The 19207-nt window shown below is 38.1% G+C and overlaps 1 protein-coding gene across 5 annotated transcripts; it reads left to right on the top strand.

The window, feature by feature from the left end:
• The first annotated feature begins 674 nt into the window (after positions 1-674).
• Positions 675-9376, top strand: LOC103709419 (HMG-Y-related protein A-like). 5 transcript variants are annotated; one of them, XR_005513286.1, is made up of 4 exons: positions 675-817; positions 907-1709; positions 8500-8760; positions 9206-9361. XR_005513286.1 is itself a non-coding variant. In XM_039129982.1 (3 exons), exons 1-3 carry the CDS (start codon positions 731-733, stop codon positions 9249-9251), a joined length of 936 nt encoding a protein of 311 aa, XP_038985910.1. In that variant the 5' UTR covers positions 675-730; the 3' UTR covers positions 9252-9376. The 5 variants fall into 5 exon arrangements, 4 of the variants coding, with proteins under 4 accessions (XP_038985910.1, XP_038985909.1, XP_038985911.1 ...); XM_039129982.1 differs by lacking the exon at positions 8500-8760 and having other exon boundaries at positions 9206-9376; XM_039129981.1 differs by lacking the exon at positions 8500-8760 and having other exon boundaries at positions 9184-9376.
• The last annotated feature ends 9831 nt before the right edge of the window (positions 9377-19207 follow it).

Genomic DNA, 19207 nt, shown 5'->3' with positions numbered 1-19207 from the left:
AATTAACCTTGCTCTATTTTTTTTTAAAAATAGCAAATATTTAGATGTTCTATATTTACATCTTGCAATCCACCCCATTATCATTAAGGAAACATTTTATCCAAATGTAATAGAAGGCCTAAAAAGCCTGTCTCCCTAGTAACCAAGCCCATAATTGTATGAGGCAAGCTTGTCAAAGGAACCCTCCCCACTCGAAGTAACCTTTTATTTTAATAAAAAATATTTAAATAAAAAATTCAAAGTAACCTTTTTTTTTAGTTTTTGATTATTTATGTTTTCCCCCTCTATTATGTATGATGTACCCAACATCCTATTTTATTTTTCAAAAGAAGACCTGGTCCACACAACACAAACAATTGCCCTTCTCACAGGTTGGTGGGACCATATTTAACTGCAACCCACCTGCTCGCGGAGCCTGTGGTGGGTGTCGAGACAAATAAGTGCATCTATATTTCTTTTATTTTTTCTCCAGTCTGAATCCCTCCAGAATTTTTAATTAAAAGCCGGTCCAGCTCATCGATCCGTGTGAACTCCCCACACCTCTATCCGTTCCCCATCTCTCCACCGTCCGATATTTGCCACCACCCTTTTTTCCTTTTTGTTCCCATCCCCAGTATAAAAAAACAAAAGAAAACGAACCCCCACCACTCTACTCTCTCTTTCTTCTCTTTCTCAGTTCCCAGGTTCAACACCCCCCGCCCCCCCTCTCTCTCTCTCTCTCTCTTCCAAGATGGTCTTCGCCGCGGCCGCGGCCTCTGCTTCCCCTGGTAACGCCGCCGGCGGCGGACGCTACCGGCAGCACCCCCCATACAAGGAGGTAGGAAAAATTCGTCCTATTGTCTTCGCTTTTGCGGTTGAGAGTTTTTTCTGATGTTGGTTTGGTTGTTTTTTTTTTCCCATTTTCAGATGATTCTGAACGCGATCGGGACGCTGAAAGAGAGGGGAGGGTCGAGCCGGCGAGCGATATCGAAGTTCATCGGAGACACCTACTCCGACCTGCCGCCGACCCACTCCGCCCTCCTGGGCCACCACCTCCGTCGCCTCAAGATCAAGGGAGTCCTCCGCATGGTAAAGAACTCCTATAAGCTCTCCGCCACTGCCAAGCCTGTGAATCCGAACGCCAGCCCCGCCCCCGCCCCGAGACCCCGTGGCCGTCCCCCAAAAATGCTCCCCGTCCCTCCGCCTAAGCTGAAGCCCAAGCCCAAGCCCAAAGCCGCGCCGACGCCCGTGAAGAGGAAGCCGGGCCGGCCCCCGAAGGCGGCCAAAGTGGCTTCGCCGATGGCGGGGGAGAAGAAGAAGCGCGGCCGGCCGCCCAAGTCGGCCATGCCATCGGTCTTGCCCAAACGCTCGAAGCCTGACAAAGCGCCCGCAGCTGCTGCACGAGCTGCTCCAGATGGGAAAAGGAAGCCCGGTCGGCCGCGCAAAAACACGGCGGCGGCGGCCGCTGTGCCGAATGACAATGCCTCCGCTGCCGCTCCATCTGGTGAGAAGCAGAAGAGGGGTCGGGGTCGGCCAAAGAAGGCGGCAGCGCCACCCTTGCCGAAGCCGGCCGAGCGGTCTCAAGAGAAGGCAGCTGGGGGGAACGAGGCAGCGGTGCCTGTTGTCAAAAGACGTGGCCGGCCTCCGAAGAAGAGTAATGTGGCTGCTGCAGCTGAGCCGGGGAGAGGGCAAGCGGCAACGGGGGAGACACAGGAGAGTGCCCCAGAAGCGTGAGTGCTTTATTTAATTACGAGCAGATTTGTGCTTACATGCTGTTGTTGAGCTGACATGTTTTGGATGTTGTTTCGATGTAGTGTTTTCTTTATTGGGTTCAGGGTGGAAAAGTTAGGAACTCTAGAGGTTGAGGATGAGATGGTAGCTAGATGTGCATCCGATCTCTCATGCTAATTAACAAGTTGGAAGTAGTGCAGAAAATAGAATTAGCACTGTAATCACCCTTATTTCAATACACTGTTGTTTTGTGAGCAATTCAATGTAATTCTCAGTTCTTGCTATTAAGAATGCATTTTTATGGTTAGGATTTAATTGGGTCTACTTTCACTTGCATGCATGCCTTCTTCTACTCGATAATAGGTGTCTAGTAAATTCAACTAATTCCTGGAATATGTCATGAATTTCAAGCTGCAATCGATTTACTCCATGTCTGCTCTTCCAAGAGCTTGATATGCTAATACAGTGTCCGGCTAATGTTAATTGCAATATCTTTTGCTTATTTTACTATAGCGGTTTTAATAGATTTCTTTATATGCTACATGAAAACCTCTTTTCCACTGATGTCATAAAAGATGCAATGAAGAGTGTTGAAATATGACCCTTTTTCTTTGATCTTATTGTGAAGCATCTGGATAGATGTTATAACAATTGATCTTTCCGAATTTTGGAGAATAGACTGTTTGGGAAAGTATGCTTTTGGATACTTTGATATATGAAATCTTGTCATGATTATGTTGTAAGCTGCCATTGATTTACTAGAACCCTTGAAATATGAAGACCATATTAATTGCAGAAAACATGTTCTTGTGCGCCCACCCTTTACAAAGAATTCAATTTGTAAAATTATGTATAATCAAATTGATGAGTTCTTGTTAATGTTTTACTCGCCCTTAACATTCAAGGCCATGTTGGACACCCAAGTAGTTGATCTTTTCATAGCATCTGCTTATATGAGAAAGCTTTAAGCAAGAAACTCTGTTTATCGTGATATTTGAGAGATTGAAGGAGCTTTGGTTTGCATACCTTCATTATTAGGATAATATTTTTGTTGGATGTTGTTATCCTATGAGAGATGGAATGCATTGGCGGCTTCTCTTAATCCTTGAAACTTCTGCATGGTGACCTCTTATTTGCAACTTCTTCTCTATTAGACATCCAAACAAGGGCTTAATGATTAAAACTAGTTGGTGGCATAACTTCTTAGTTCTTTTTTTTTTTTCCTTCTGATTTGATAGGATTACTTCATCTTATATACTACCTTTTCAAACATTATTCACCTTTTTTTTTGTTTTTAAGTTGTCAGACTTGCTATTTCTAGTTGCTGTTTCTTCTGTCTGCCACCTCTCTTTCCCAGTTATTTCTGTGCTTTTGATTGCTGCTCTGCAACTTTCAAGGTTTTCAGCATAACCTTACTTTTCTATGACCATAAGAAACATGCCTTATTTTAACTAATTGAGTCAGCTCTATGAATCTTGGGAACTAGTCCTGTCAAACTCATATCCATGCTCGTGAATAGGCTCTCCAATTCCTTGTTCAAAACTTCATCCATGTCAATTGAGGCCTTCCCCTCTCATATCTTGCTTCCTTAAGCTATTGCAGCTTGACCTAATGTTATTTCGGCCATAATTTGAGTTGTTTCAAAGTCAATATTTCTCGTTCTTCCTTTCTCACCTTTTCTAATTTAATAATTTTTTTTGGTTATCTTCTTTTGAGACATAAAGATCATCATAAGCTGCATACTTCAGTTTTTGCCTCCGTTTGCCTATGACTTTCATTTCTTTTACATATTTGTTTGTGTGATTCCATTCCTTTTGAGCTGATCTAGCATATGCTCTTCTAATGTAGTGTTTTCTTTTCCCGTTTATTGGTTTTGAACCAAAACTTCAGGAACGTTAGAGGCTGGATATGAGATGGTAGGTACATGTATATCTTTTTGTGTATTTGATTTGTCAAGCTAATTGACAAAATTGAAGTACTGTAGAAAATGGAATGTATGATGCAATAATCTTTATCTAAATGTACTGTCTTCTCTGAACAATTTAATATGATTCTTATAATGATGAATGCCTTCTATGGTTTGATTTTTAATGGAATCACTTTCACTTGAATGCTTTTCTTTCCTTCTACTTGATAATAGGTTCCCAATGTCAAGAAAATGTTTGTGACCATATTACTCTTATTCTCATGTAGGGTTTATATGTTTAGTGGCTAGCTAATGCAAGAAATTTTGCTCATTGTAGTCTGGTTGTTTTAGTAAGCAAGCATTCGGTGTCAAACCTCTGTCTCTGATGTCATAGAAGATGAGATAGAATGTGCCTAAGTATTTGAGTTTTGAATCTCAGTGAAGCTTCTTTGTCTTAGATCTTATTATAAAGCATTTGTATTCTCTTGTTATTGAGATTTTATTCATCCATCTTCCCAAGAACAAGAAGGGCTTGTTTGAAACCGTTATATTCTTCAGAAGCTTTGGCATGGGAGTTTTGTTATGTTTATGTTCGAAGCTGCCACTAAATTACCCTAGCCCTTGAAATTACTCAGGATGTGTCAGGTGCTCATGATGACATAGAATGTCTGCCACAGTCCTGCCCTGTGTATAAAAATATTTGTGACTAAATGCCTCAGCCACTCTTATTTTTGTATCTTAATATTCGATGACTAAAATGAATAGCTCTATAGCTTTGGTTTCAAGAGTATTTTTTTAACAACTTAATTATAAGCTTGATGAATATGTTTTTTTAACTGGCTGGGTCAGGTCAATCTATCCTTTATTACCATTTCCTCTAGATGCTGTTCCCATTCTTGCAAGCAGCTTTTCAAATTAGCTGTTCGCAACTTCATCCACATCAATTTAGGTCTTTCCCTCTAACCTATTGCTTAGTTATTTCAACTCAACCTGTGAACTTTTTGGACATAGACTGGGTTATGGTACTCAGATTGATTTCTGATTTTTTAGTCAAAGTGAATTTGCACTTATAACAGCACAGATTGGGAAAAAAAAATCATAGTAATGGGATTTGGAATTGTTCTATTTAGATATATCTTTCATCAAAGTCATGCTTCAATTTTATTCCACCTAACTCTATCAGTTTCTCGACTTCTTCCTTTCACAATTATTCTTCGGTTGTATTCTTTTGAACTAGCACATTGTACTAATCATCATAACCTGTATTAGGGGATTTTGCCTGCTCTTTCCTACAAGTTTCAAATTTGATGTGGCCTCTCTTTGAAAAAGGAATCTTTTGTTTTTTTTTTTTGAACCCCCGCTCTTTCTTTCCCTCCACCCCCCCTTCCCCTGCGTGCTCCGGGCCTCTCTTTGAAAAAGGAATCTTTTGTTTTTTTTTTGAACCCCCGCTCTTTCTTTCCCTCCCCCCCCCCCCCCCCCCCCCCCCCCCCCCCCCCCCCAGCAAATGGTGATATGAGCCACCACTCATTTCATCAATGTAATGAAAATGGGTACAGGAACAGGGGATGGGAGGACACCCAGAAAACGGAAGAAGAAAAGAAGGAAAATAAAACAATGAGGGGAAAAAGGCAAAAAAACCCAAACCAGCAATCTCCCTTACTCTGCCTTTTGGAATTCAACTTTTAGTAACAAATTTCTCTTTTATGTGTGTGCATGTGCTATATGCATGATTTGAAAGCTCAATTTTGGTTTTGACCATGTCCAGGCAATATAAATTTCTATAATTTCAATGATATCAGCAATTTTGGTTTGAGCTCAGGAGCTTCAGTCACAAACAACAGGAAGTTATAAAGAAATAAAAAATATAAAGTAAAAAAAAAGTGATGCAAGGATGTTATAAGCCATTGTAGAGTATATTGTTTTCTTTGGAACCATTAGGTGTGTTACACAATAACTCCGCTGGTCTTATATGTTTTGAAAACTGTCAAGAGTTATTAATAGTTTAAAAAATGAAAAAACTGATATTAAAGAAGAATTAGAGAAAACAACACAAATTGGAAAAATATTTTATTCACTGTATGACAATTATATATATTATTTAGTGAGAATCACATCATGTCAAAAATCATGCTTCCTTAAGTATCTTGCAACTTAATGTCAACAGGCTTGCAGATCTATTCAAACTTGTAAAATTGATTAGAACAACTTTAAAGTGCTTTCTAGATGAACGAACTAACAAACAACTTGTATTTTTGCATAACATTTGTCGATTCTAAAGAAAGTTACTTAGCTGAAACTAGATGCAGACTTGCCCAATTTATAGTTTTGACTGAAATCTACCAAGGAAATCTCAAATTAATGTTGTTCTAATAGAAATATTTCACTTTCGTCAAACTTCAAACCTTCTAGAATTAATCTTTTTATGATTCTTTTATACATTATATTTGGTGCATATTTTAAGTCATAGATTTCTTCTTCAATATTTTATCTTTGGAAATTGTTAAGTTTGTTCTTTTACATATTGTTAACTTATTTGTAATGTGCCATATATGTTTCCATTATTTCCTGCTCCCAGAATATCCATTTATATTATTTCCTCTTAGCATCATCTTATAATTTTTACATGTGAAAATATTTTTTCCCTTGTCGAAAAATGATGTATTTGCAGCACATCTGATACTTTTGAAAGAATCTAATTGCTTAGTCAATATCTTTTTTTTTTTACATTCCTTGAGAAAAACCGGGTAACTGCAGTAAGTGTTCCGCTCTTGCAACTATCTAGATGCTCAGCTGATATCTTTTTTATTCTGGGATAAATCAATACAATTGCCACATGTTTGATCCACCCTTGAAGTTTCTATAAATGCTTATTCCTCTAAAAACTGAAATTTCTCTACTTGCGCCTTCTCATTGCCTCTATGAAATCGTTGCATCTCTCCATTGCATTTTTCTCTGACGTCCAAAGCTTGCCTATAATATACACTATCATATAGTATATTACTTCTCTCTGCCTGACAATTTAAGTTGGACTTTGGCATTAATTCATTTCTTTCCAGAAATGCTTGTGTATTCTGTTCCTTAGTCTTACCTCTTGAGTTCATTATCTGCTAATAACATTCCTATTCCCCTACCCTAAAATATGCTCGGCAATTTTGAGTATTCTTATGTTGTTTGCCACCCAGAGTCCATTTCTTCTCTCTTTTTTTTTTTTTAAATGTTGCACCTATAATTGATGATTAATGTATGCTTCTTCAGCAAAGGTCTAATCAATCTGGAGTTAAGAGTTTGAAATTTGAACTTAACTCTATGCATCTTTGTAGTGTATATCTTAACGTTCAACTTTGCTGATGCTACTTGTTCATTGCATGTAGTCTTGTAGTATTCCTTTGAGAACAAGTGTAGAGTCACTGATGCCATATCTGCCTCCAAAACCTATTAACCACATACACCATCTTATGACAATCACTCCCTGCATTAGCATTTAAGCCTTATGTGTCTTGTATTAATCCATTTATGTCTTTCCAAAAATGTTTTTTTTTTTTTAACGCATGGAGTTATTGTGATAGTTATTCATGTCTGATCTGTGAAAAATTTGTCTGAGTCTGGTGAATTCATTCTGGAGATAGAAGCTGTCCTTTTCATATCATTATTCTGCTTCAAGTGCATCCTAGAGTCTTCTGTATAGAATATGATTTGATTCTTGAATTGTTATAGATATTCTGTAGATTTTTTTTTATCTGAGTACTTCGTCTGTTTACCTACTAATAAATTAGTGTTAACTTAGAGATGCATTATATTCTTTGATCAGCTGCACTGCCTTACTGTTATTATGAGACTGATGGATCTTTTAACAAAAATTTCAAGTGAATGAAGTTGTTGTAAAGCAATTTAATATAACATCTGAATGTTTTTATTCTCATTGATCCTCCCAAATTGCACGTATTGCTTATTTGAAAAATATATACTTCTGAATGTCCTATCATGAACAGTATTGGAAACATCACAGAAAAGAGAGTGCGTCATACAATTTGCTTGATATAAAAGATTGGATTTTAATTGGAACTTCGGAGTCTCAGAAGCCAAGAGACATGAAAAACCTGAGGAGGAAAACATGAGAATGCATTTTTCTTAGCATCTCGGAGATTCATATGATGTTTTTTTGCATTGGAGATTCTTTTAAATGCACTATTTTTCTCATTATTTTAATTCTTTCAATTGCATTATTGCTGATTGGCTTGTTTTGTTGGCACTCGGTGTTTTATATGATGTAATGCTATTATGCTGAGGTGTGCAACTCAGTCAAGGCTTGTTAAATATGGATTTGGTTCTGATATGTGTGAAAATGGCAATGTTGGGTTGCAGTAGGGCAGCCGGTAGAGTTTCTTGCAATGATGTATAAGAAAATATAAAATATGTAAATAAATCTATCCTATCATATCAGCTTAAGCTTTTGGGATAAATTGTGATTTCAACATGGTATTAGAGCAAAGGTCCTAAGTTCGAACCTTGTCTTTGCATTTTTTAATTCTATTATTAAAAATTTTATATGTTGGGCTCATCTATTAAAAGAAAAGTCTAAGTCTGGCTCACATGTGAGGAGTGTAAGAAAATATAAAATATATAAATAAATTTATCTTATTTTATCAACTTAAGCTTTTGAGATAAGTGATGATTTTAAGGAAAAATTAGTGGGAAGAGGTTTAAATCCTTTTTTTTTTTTTTGAGTAGAGGCTGCTATACTAACATTGTTTTATTCTCTACAAGCTCTTAATCTGTATTGGAAATAGCACTGCTTTCTTTTTGTGTAACGCTATATAAGTTTTCAGATATTGTTTTGAATGATTTAGACTGTAAATTTGATTTGTTAAAAAAAAACTCTGTAGGTCTCTGCTTCCAGTGGTATCTTCTTAGTTAGTAAGATACTAGCTGAGACTGAAGCGTTGCGAAGACTCATCAAATCAAACACCATTTTTTGGCCGGGTTGAAGGGAAGGAAAAAAGGGAATAATTAAAAAAAATGCAATATAGAGGATGACAAGACTAATTCGGGTGTTACCTGCATCTATGACATAAATGCGACCGTGTTGGTGCAAGTTAGCTGCATGTCTTCCGATGGATCGACTTCCAACGAGTTTGATAGTCCTGGTTATATCTTGACTCTATACTATTTGTCTAACTATAATTCTAATACTAAATTTTTAGGTTCTCTTGATCGAAGGATTCTTAAAGGATAAGTTGACCAAAAACTATTCAATTATTCTCCACTTATACATAATATTTATAATTTATTCATATGTTATTCATGACCAGTTTAAGAAACTTCTTTGTTGCAAATTAATGATATCCTATGTCATTGCTATCAGTGTTTTCGACTATCATTTATTATTTTTTTCTTTTCCCTTATTCATTTTTAAATAAAATATTATATTATATATATATATATTCAAAAGCTTGATTATTTATAATTTTGTTATTTTTAAATTCTTCATTATCTGAATTTTTGAAGGTTTTACCTTCATTGGGATCTTAGTTTATGATGTCTGTTCTCTGTTTGCATGTTAATAACAGGACACGCTTTTATTGTTTCCAGGAGTTGCCCTGTATTGCCGGCCATCAGTTTTAATATCCTTTGCTGAGGAAACAGGAGGAGGTTTTAATATCAGACGAGGACTTGATTTATATGTTGGAATTTAACTTGCTCTAAAAGCTTAAATCATTGAATTTTGAGTCTGATCATCTAAATCAATCCTTCTCCCTCTCATTTACTATTCAGTGCGGGACTAAACCTCACAAGTGAGTCAACATCTCCAGGTTACACCAACCAAATTTCATGTTGCCATAGAATTTTATGGAGGATGCCCGTGCATTACCATGAATGCAATCTTTTAAAACCATAGCATTTTGTTGCATTTGAGCTAGTGGAATGCACGTGAAAGCACAAGCTCGTCGTAGAACTTATCCTTGGAATATTTTCCAAGTGCATCTTTACGGATAATTCATTTACATTTTTTTTTTGGTATATTGGCAACTCACACTAAACATAAATAAGTACAATCAAGAAATTTAGACAAAAAAAAGCTAACCAAGCAGTTGGGGAACATCCGTCTGGTTCCTTCAAACAAAATCTTTAGCATGCTATGTCGCGTATGATGCTATCTAGTCAACAGCTGAGTTGGCCTCTTGATATACATGCATGGTCCTGAAGGATTTATAGTTTCCTACCATTCGCTGGACATCATAGAGTTGGGAGTGTCCACCTAGCTCGGAGGGTCACCCACAAATTCCTCCTACTGCCGTAGTCGAGTCACCCTCCAAGTGTATGTACTCCGCCCCCCCAGAGTGCTCCTCGCGATGGAAATTTTCTTTCATGCTGTCCTCAGCTCCAATGATAGAGGTATTGAAGATCTGTCGACCACCGGCAGCCACAAATCTGGACCGGTGGTCTCTGATGATGAAACCCACACCACCTCCCTTGCCATGCCTAGTAACGTTGCTATCGAAGTTCACCTTGAGAAAATATGGGGGGTGGGGGCTCCTAAGAGATATAGACTAATTTGGTCGCTGAATCAATTTGATGGGAGATCTAGATGTTCCTAGTCGTCACAAAAGAACTAGATGTAGCACTATTGGTAAATTCCGACGCCTGGAGTATGGCTCGGGTCGCTACCACTCTCAAATGTAACCACCTATCCTCGAAGACTCGGGCATTCTTGTCCAACCAAGTATGGTAGACCAGAAAGGCACACCGGGTACCCCACTCCACTAAGTTAGGCCTCCTTCTAGATGCCTGCAGTTGCAAGAGAAACACCTCCATTGGAGACCTACCTCGCTCGCCGTCAAATACGATCCCTTCGCTCCGTCAGATCTGGGTCGCCCGTGGACAACAAAAGAGAGCATGACAAATGGTCTCCTTCGTAGCAGGGCAGGCCCCGCATGCAGGGGAGACCCTCATCCCCCTACTCACCAACACACCGCCAGTCGATAACCAACCTCAAGCCACTTTCTAGATGAACAAGACAACTTGTGGGTGTATGCGTAGACACCAGAATCAGGCACCCTCAATCTGTTGCGTCAAGGCCCTCACTACCAGTCTCGAAGGTCATGGGCGTGCACCCTCGGTCTACCAGAACTGCTCCATACCCTCCTATCAGCCCCTCTAGTGATGATTGGCACTGCCAGAACTTGCTCAGCCAGTGCCTCCCCAAAAGCCTCCCGCACGAGATCTGCATCCCACCCCCGCTCTCTCGGAATGAGGAAGTCACTCACTCTGCGACTTGCCAGCCATACTAGGTCGATGAAGGTCGGCCACCCACTGAGTGGCATCGCTGCCAACCACCTGTCCTTCAGGACATCCACTACCGGCCCCGAGTGAAGATTTTCCTCCAAATGAAGAAGCTACGACGTTCGATGCAGAAAACTGAAACCCTATCGGCTCTCCGTACTTAGGGACGTCAAAATATGATCCGACCCGCCAACCCGACCCGTGTTCGACCTGCCATAAACAGGTTTGGGTTTGGCCTAAATAGGTTCGGGTCATAAATAGCTTAATCCGTTTAACCAAACATTAATTGGATCGGATACAGATTTTAGATGTCTGACTTGTTTAATCCGTATAACCTATTTAACCATTAAGCTGATAGATAAGGGCTATAACCCACAAGATAAAGCCCAAAGCTGGCCCAACTCTCTGCCTAGGCCCAATTTCACCGCCTCGGCCCAACTCCCCTCCTCAGCCTGATTTTAGGATTAGGTTTGTGAAATGGCGTCGCCGAGCTCTATTCCTCTATTCCCTCAGCCCCTCCCCAAGTCTCCTCTCCTCCGGACCTCAAGTCCACCTCCTCATGGCTGCTCTCTCCTCCTCCACACTTCGTCCTCCTCCTCCAAATCGACGGCTCTCGCTCTTCTCCTCCACCCTTCCTCCTCCTCCTCCAAATCGACGGCTCCGAAGAAGCCTTCTTCCAGATCCAACGGCGCCGAGGTCGCCGGAGACGACCTCTCGGTGTCCTGCACCAACTGCCGGCCCTCCACCTGGGAGAAGATCTTCGTCGTCCCCCTCGACATCAACGGTCTCAAGCAACATGTCTCCTCCCTCAGCCCCTCCCTAGCCCGCCTTCTTCGCTCCCTCTTCCTCTCCCTCGCTCGCCGCAACCCCCACTCCTCCTCTGCGGCCGCCTCCTCCTCCTCCTCTGCCGCCATTGACGAGTGGTGCCTCGTCGCGGCGGAGGTGTCCCGAAAGCTAGTCCACACCACTCGAAAATGCGACGAAGCCCTCCTCGAGTCCTCCCATCTCAAGCACTCCCTCACCGAGCTGGAGCGCAAGCTTGGTCGGCTCGAGTCTCACTGCCACAACCTGCAGGCCACCCTCGACCATCGCTCCTCGCCAACCCTACTCCAGACCGCCTCCCTTTCCCGGTCGAGACCTTCCTCCGGGCCGTCTCCGACGCCCGCGCCGCGGTCCGCCACCTAAGTCGTTCCCTCGCCGCCCATCTCCGTTCGTACCAGATGGCAGCCCTGCTCCAGCCCCACGACGCCAGGGCCGTCGGCCAGTGACGAAGAACACCGGGCGGCCGGCTCTTCTCAGGCCCTATTTTCTGGTTATTTTTTTGAAATTTTCTGCGATTCGTTTTTCTTCTATTTGTTCTCTCTTTTTTTTTCTTTTTTGAACACAGAACCTTGTATTAATTCTGAATATTAATAATTTTGAACACAAATTAAACGGGTCGGATTGCATAAATAAGTTAAACAAGTTGGGTCAGAATAAATAGAGCTAAATAGGTTAAACGGTTCGGGCCGAGTTACCTGTTTATTAAACATGACAAGTTCAGGTTGTAATTTCTGATCTATTTAATAAACAGGTCGAATTCAGGTTTATGATTTTCTGGCCCGATCTGACCCAACCTGATTGCCACCCCTACCTATACTTGGCCCTCCATCTACATCTCAAATTCAAACAATATCACCCAAAAGGTTGAGAGAGGTCCCTCCCCTCCTTTCCATCTAATAATTTGATGAAGCCAGGAGTTATTTTAATAATTTATGAGTGAACAAGACTGATAAGATGCAAAAACCAAGAAATTTCTAACTCCATTCTTTGAATATTTTTCCTCAATCAAATAAATTTCATATATATATATATATATATATTATCCTGACATAGGAGCAGGCTGTAGTTCATATTTTAATATAACTTGATGGAAAACGTAGATGGACGAGACCATGCTAGAGAAAGAATTGATGGCCGTGATCCTGCATGATAAATAAACATCCACCTTAGATGATGCAATCTTCTTGTTTCTCTCTCCTGGCAAGTATAAATCAATTGGGAGATATGTTGTTAGTAATACTAATATGTTATACTGCATCTCAGAGTTGGACAATTTTTAGAGTCTTGATGTGAATTGGACTTAAGAGCATGCCAATTGTCTCAGTTCGAAAAGTCAGTGTGTCGGTTTGACTTGGTTATTTAGCTCTATTTGTCATGGTTAATATAAATTAATATTTGGGATATTTAATACATATTCTTTTTTTCAAGAGAAGGGAGCAATTTATAGATGGTTTAGTATTGCTAATTAATTTGGTTTGAGATGTCATTTACGATCACTAACCAAGATCCCTTTTGTTGCGACTCTATAGGAACTCACTTATATGGGTGTCTGTAGAGCTTTATATATGGACAAAGATCGTACATCATTATGCCCATCATTATTTTAAATTTAATACATGTATTTATAACTTAATATGATGAGTTTTTTTGAGACTCTTGTTTGTGTTTATATTGGGGAATCTATATTAGGAAAAAAAAGATGTAAATATAAAGGGGAAGGTATGCATACCTTTGCCCATGTTGAGAAATTTTATATGATTTGAGGTAGAGTTGAAAGAATGAGAATGGATATGCATGGATCTCATTGCTAAGAGTTATAGTTTTTGGTTAGTAAAATGCAACCAAGAAAATTGTGGGTTATTGCATGAATGCTTGGAGCTGTCACCTTGTCTTGTGAAGGGAGCTAGAGAACCTAAGGGTTTATAGAAGATCTTAGGATTCGGATCTAGGTTAATGTTGAGGAAGGGCTAAATAGTGTATGCTACAACCCCTTGGAAACTAAAGTTCCTAGAGATAAGGGAGAGGATCCTACTTTCATTCTAGGCTAGGGTTAAGGCCTTGATAGAAGGCTCAAAGAAGAACAATAAAAAAATAATGAAAAGGGAGGAAGAGAAGAAATTGGCATCTAGATGCTTCTTGATGCTGCTTCCTCTCCATTTCCCTTTGATATCAAGCCTTTACTTGCATAGGACCTCAAACTGGAGGATCAAGACTTCCTTGCCTTGGTTGCCAGGACTTGGTTTGAGTGGTGAATCAAGATTAGATTTTTTAAGATTTCTGAAGGTAGAAGAAGACATGAATGAAGAGAGGCCAGGATTTTCTTTATATTTACTTGGATAGCCTCTCCGAAAGCTTAACTATTTTTTGTCATTTTCTGTCTTGTCTTTGGCTAAGTTTAGAGGGGTATTTACAGAAGATGAAGGGATGAGTTGATAGCAAAGATGTCTAGGGTTAGATGAAGGTATATTTAATGTATTTTCTTATGCTTGAGGGGCTAGGATGGGATAGTTTGATTTAAGGCCTTATAGATTTAGTGGTTATGGTCGAAGTGCGATGTAGAGCTCCTATTGATCAGAGGGCAATAGGAGAGGATCTTTGGGGTAGATGGCCAAGATTTATGTAGTGTATGTTTCTTGAAGCATGAGTTTAAGTCCAGGGTGAGAGATGAGATATGCATTAACAGTTAAGATTATGGAGTTTTAGACTTAATATCTAAATTTGGTGTGACATAGAGGAAGGAGATTGGCTAGGGAGAGAGAGGATTGAAGGAGTGGATAGTTAGGATGCTATAGAGATGTTTTTCTCGAGTGTGTATTTTGATGACTAGGATAAAGAGTTGATGTAATGAGTTAAGATTTTGGGACAATCTAGGTTCTCATGATCAATAGTGGTGCTTGGATTGATGAGGTGAGGGAAGGATACAGATCTAGGATTTTGTAGAGAGTGAGGAGAAAAGAATGACCATGGTGTTAATTGAGGCTGGATCTAAGGGCTCAGGTTAGGGGTTTTGGATTCTCAAAATGTGCAGGGTCAAACACAAACTACATGAAAAGGGTCAGTGCATGCCAAGGTTTGGAATCTTTCAGGGGAAGAGGTTTTAGTGAGCTTGTCCTGTAAGGGAGTAGGATCAGGTTTCAGGTTGAGTGCATTAAATGATGGTATCTGAAGGGACATTACTTATCCTAGGGACAAGTTGTTAGGAGAGAGTCCTGAATAATATGAGATGGAAAGTGGGCTGTTTATTCATATATGTTGTGTTTGGCCCCTGGATCGGGTTAATTTGATTTAGGTTAAGGTAGAGATGGACTGGATTGGGTTGGCTTGGGTTAGATCTGGTTGGATTGGGTCAGATTGGGCTGACTCAGGTTGGTTAAATTAGATTGATAGAGTTGAATTGGGTTAAGATTTAGTTGGATTGGGTTGGATCTATTTGGATCGAGGTTGGATTGGATTGGATGGGTGCCACTAAAGCAAGGATGGGCTATATCTCACTTTGCTACAGCCAGGCAGTGTTAATTTGTAGGGGTATAAACTGGTATATTTATAATATTTATCTTTTTTTATTCTACCTACATGCATACAAGTACATTCCCCTCCTGCATATACATACAGATTATATCTGTTATATATGTATAGCTATATATATGAAGTTCATATCTGCACATCTCATTAAACATTTATTAAATGGATTCTAGGTCAGCTCCTTTGGACAGTAATAGCCCTTTTCCACAAGATTTGATATGTAGATTTATTAAACATTTATTAAACCTTTTCTGTAAAATATGTGGATCATTTAATTATTTGTCTAAAACACTCTGATAAATTAAGGTAATAATTTTTCTTTCTATTTTTTTATTCTTATTTTTCTTATTCCTGCTTCTTAGATTTATCTTTCAATAAAATATTATATTTGGATTATGAAATGTAATCTGTACTTCTTATTTTTCCAACTTTTATATTTTCTAGTTTTCTTATATATAAACTTCTAGACCATTGGCTAATAGAGTTAATATGTACTAAGTGAATCCGTGTGGTTTAAGATATTGTTAGAAGTAAAAATTAAATTTTCTTCACTAGCAACGCAAGGAGGATACAACAGCAAACATTCTGAGTATATGCACCAAAGAAATGAAGAAGAATATTGATATATACATTGTTCATTCATAGAAAAACATTACGAGATTACAACTTGCTCTACTAGCAACATTAAGAGGATACATCAGCAAACTCTTTTAAGTACCTGCGACAACAAGATGAGAAAGAATATCGGTATATATACATGTTATTCATTTCATAAAGAAACAATGCGAGATTACTAGTATTATCATTTTTGTTGAACTTTCTGCATTAATAATTTGGAGAGAGCAAGTGCGCAAACTTTCTTAGAATTTCCAAACCAATGAGGAAGAATAGACACAGCATAATATATAGTCATAGAAAAAGTTATGATAGTGCCAATAGTAGAAGCTTTCTTTAACTCTTTGCATCAGCATTATAAAATGGATATGTGGCCACACTTGTTTAAAAGTTTTGTTCTAATTATGTTAAAAAAATACATGCATCTAGTTATAAAATATCATCGAATACTATTAGTGTTAAAATTTTTCTCAAACACTATATATAAAAATCTGTGGTTAGCATATTCTCTTGTAACTGGGACACCAATAAGGTAGAAATATCTATAATCAGTTATAGAAAAACATTACAATACTGCTGCTAGTGCCAATTTTTTTGAATAATTTGAAGAGGACATGGCGGTCAAACAATGTCGAAGCTTCTGGTTAACTAAAATAAAAGAGAAACATGATAACTTTCTTGAACCTTTTAAAACCAACAATTTGAAAGAGATACACTAGCAATCTCTAATTTTTTGAGTGAAGATGTAAAAAGGACATGTGACAACTTTCTAAAACCTTCCATATTGATAAATTGAAGAAGATAGATGAATAAACTCTCTTAAAACTTAAGAAATAAAATAAAAAAGATGCATGGTAGCTTTCACGAGCTAAGGCAAAAGGGATGCATGGTAATTTTCAGAAGCCAACTATCTTGAAACTTCTAAGAGAATGAGACGAAAGGACCATGCGATGCATTCTCAAACCTTCCGCACATAAATGGACGCATGGGCAAACTCTCTCGAAACTTCTGAATGAATAAGAAAAAAATGGATATGTCTATCTAATTGCTAAAAGAATGTGATAACTTTCTCGAAACTTCCACACATAATTTTAATGAGATACACGGGCAAACTCTCTCGAAACTTCTGAATGAATAAGGAAAAAAAACACGTATCTATCTAATTATTAAAATAATGCGATAATTTTCTCAAACCTTCTGCTCGTAATTTTAATGAGATATGTGGTAAACTCTCTCTCGAAACTTCCAAAAAATTAAGAAAAAAAAGAATGCATCTGTCTTATTATTAAGAGAATATGATAACTTTCTCGAACCTTCTACACATGATTTTAATAGTATATTGGAGAAAACTCTCTCAAAACTTCAGGATGAATAAAAGAAACAAAAGATGAGTCTATCTAATTATCAAAAGAATGTGATAACTTTCTCGAGCCTTCTGCCTATAATTTTAATTGGACGTATAGGCAAACTCTCTCAAAACTTCTAAATAATTTTTATCCTAAAAGGACCCTTATTCTATTTCGATATTCCTTTCCTTATAGATCCGAGATCTAAATTATTAGACAAAAATAGGAAATAGATCCATGGGTTCAATACCTTTTTATAGAACTCGTACTTCAGAGAAATATCAGATAGAGTCGACGGTTGTATTAAAAAGGAAATTAGCAAGTTTTTTTTCCATTTTTTCTTCAGTTCATTTCAATTGGAAAAGGGGATCTTTACACGTCTTCTTTGTCTGAAAATGGGAATGATTTGCTTCACCAGCACATTGAGATTGACTGTCTTCATGAATCAATTTGTTAGAAAATCTGTTTTAGATCCCGAATCTACTGCCTTAGGAAGGAGGAATTTCCTTGCCTTGTAATGAGCAAGAATCGACTGACCTTGCTATCTACGAGACAAGATAAGGAAAAGGAAAAAAAAAGGCATGTCTATCTAATTGTTAAAAAAATCTGATAATTTTCTTGAATCTAGCACATAATGTTAATGGGATATATGGGCAAACTCTTTCCAAACTTCCAAAGAAATAGGACAAAAAGAATGAATCTATCTAATTATTCAAAAATTGTGATAACTTTCCCGAACCTTCAACACATAATTTTAATAGGACATAGGGGTAAACTCTTTTGAAGCTTTAGAATGAATAAGGAAAACAAAGGATAAGTCTATCTTATTATTAAAAGAATGTGATAATTTTCTCGAGCCTTCAACCCATAATTTTAATTGGATATATGGGCAGTTTCTCTCGAAACTTCTAAATAAATAAGGAAAACAAAAAAAAAAGCATGTCTATCTAATTGTTAAAAGAATATGATAACTTTCTCAAACCTTCAGCACATAAGTTTAATGGGATATATAGGCAATCTCTCTTGAAACTTCTGAATCAATAAAGACAAATAAAAAGGTGCATCTATCTAATTATTAAAAGAATAATCTAGAACCAGCATGCTGCCTATAAAAGATACATGGTTTGCAAAACTCTTCATCTTAGAATGCAATATTTTGGTGCATGTGAGAGAGATGTGTATAGGAGCAAATTGTGGGATTGCAGATTTACTCTTGGTGGTTATATCCACAGTCTACAAACCATTTGTTATGGTCTCCACTAATTTTTCCCTTGTAACAAGTCCCATACCATCCATACCTAAAAGTGCACTGCTTAGGAGGCACCACAAGGGAAGATTGATATGTTCTGGTGTAGAGTTGTGCAGATCTTTATTATGATGAAAAAGTTTATTAGTACTGGATCTGATAGTAAATTTGCTTTATATTCTTTCTTTAATTAGATTCATTGTCGATTTAGATTAGATTAGGATTGCATATTTTGATTAGTCAGGTTTGGCCTGATTAGGTCCTGTCTACCCAATTTCACGTCAATTTTATATGGAGAAGAGGCTAGGACTTGAGAAAGAGGAAGAACAATTTTCTTCCTAGTTTGTTTTATTTTTGATTTTTAGCTAAGTTTTTTTTTTTCTTTTTTTTGTTTGGGAGGGGTGGTGTGTTGGAATCTTGAATTTATCAGGGATTGTGGTCTGCCCGGGTCAACAAAAAGACTTGTTTACCTTTGTTAATATTTCAATAAGAAGCAATAACTCATTCTTTCTTCTTTTTATAAATCCTTCCATTGGTCGTCTCAGCAAGAAATCAACAAAAAGTTCAGATTGGTGCTAGGATTTTTTTCTAGGTTTTTTATTCTGTCTCCCAAGCCATAGTTTTTCTTCCTCTTTCATTTTTGTGTTCTGAAATCTTTTTGCGGCTCTTACACCTACTAAATGATGTGATTAAGTTCTCTTTTTATTAAAAGGCACTATTTTATGAAGACCGATCTTACTTTAATGATGGTTACACCAT

The sequence above is a fragment of the Phoenix dactylifera genome, chromosome 9 (assembly GCF_009389715.1).
Source record: "Phoenix dactylifera cultivar Barhee BC4 chromosome 9, palm_55x_up_171113_PBpolish2nd_filt_p, whole genome shotgun sequence".
NCBI lineage: Eukaryota > Viridiplantae > Streptophyta > Magnoliopsida > Arecales > Arecaceae > Phoenix > Phoenix dactylifera.
The sequence above is the reverse complement of the archived record's forward strand: the minus strand, read 5'-3'. Positions and strand labels throughout refer to the sequence as shown.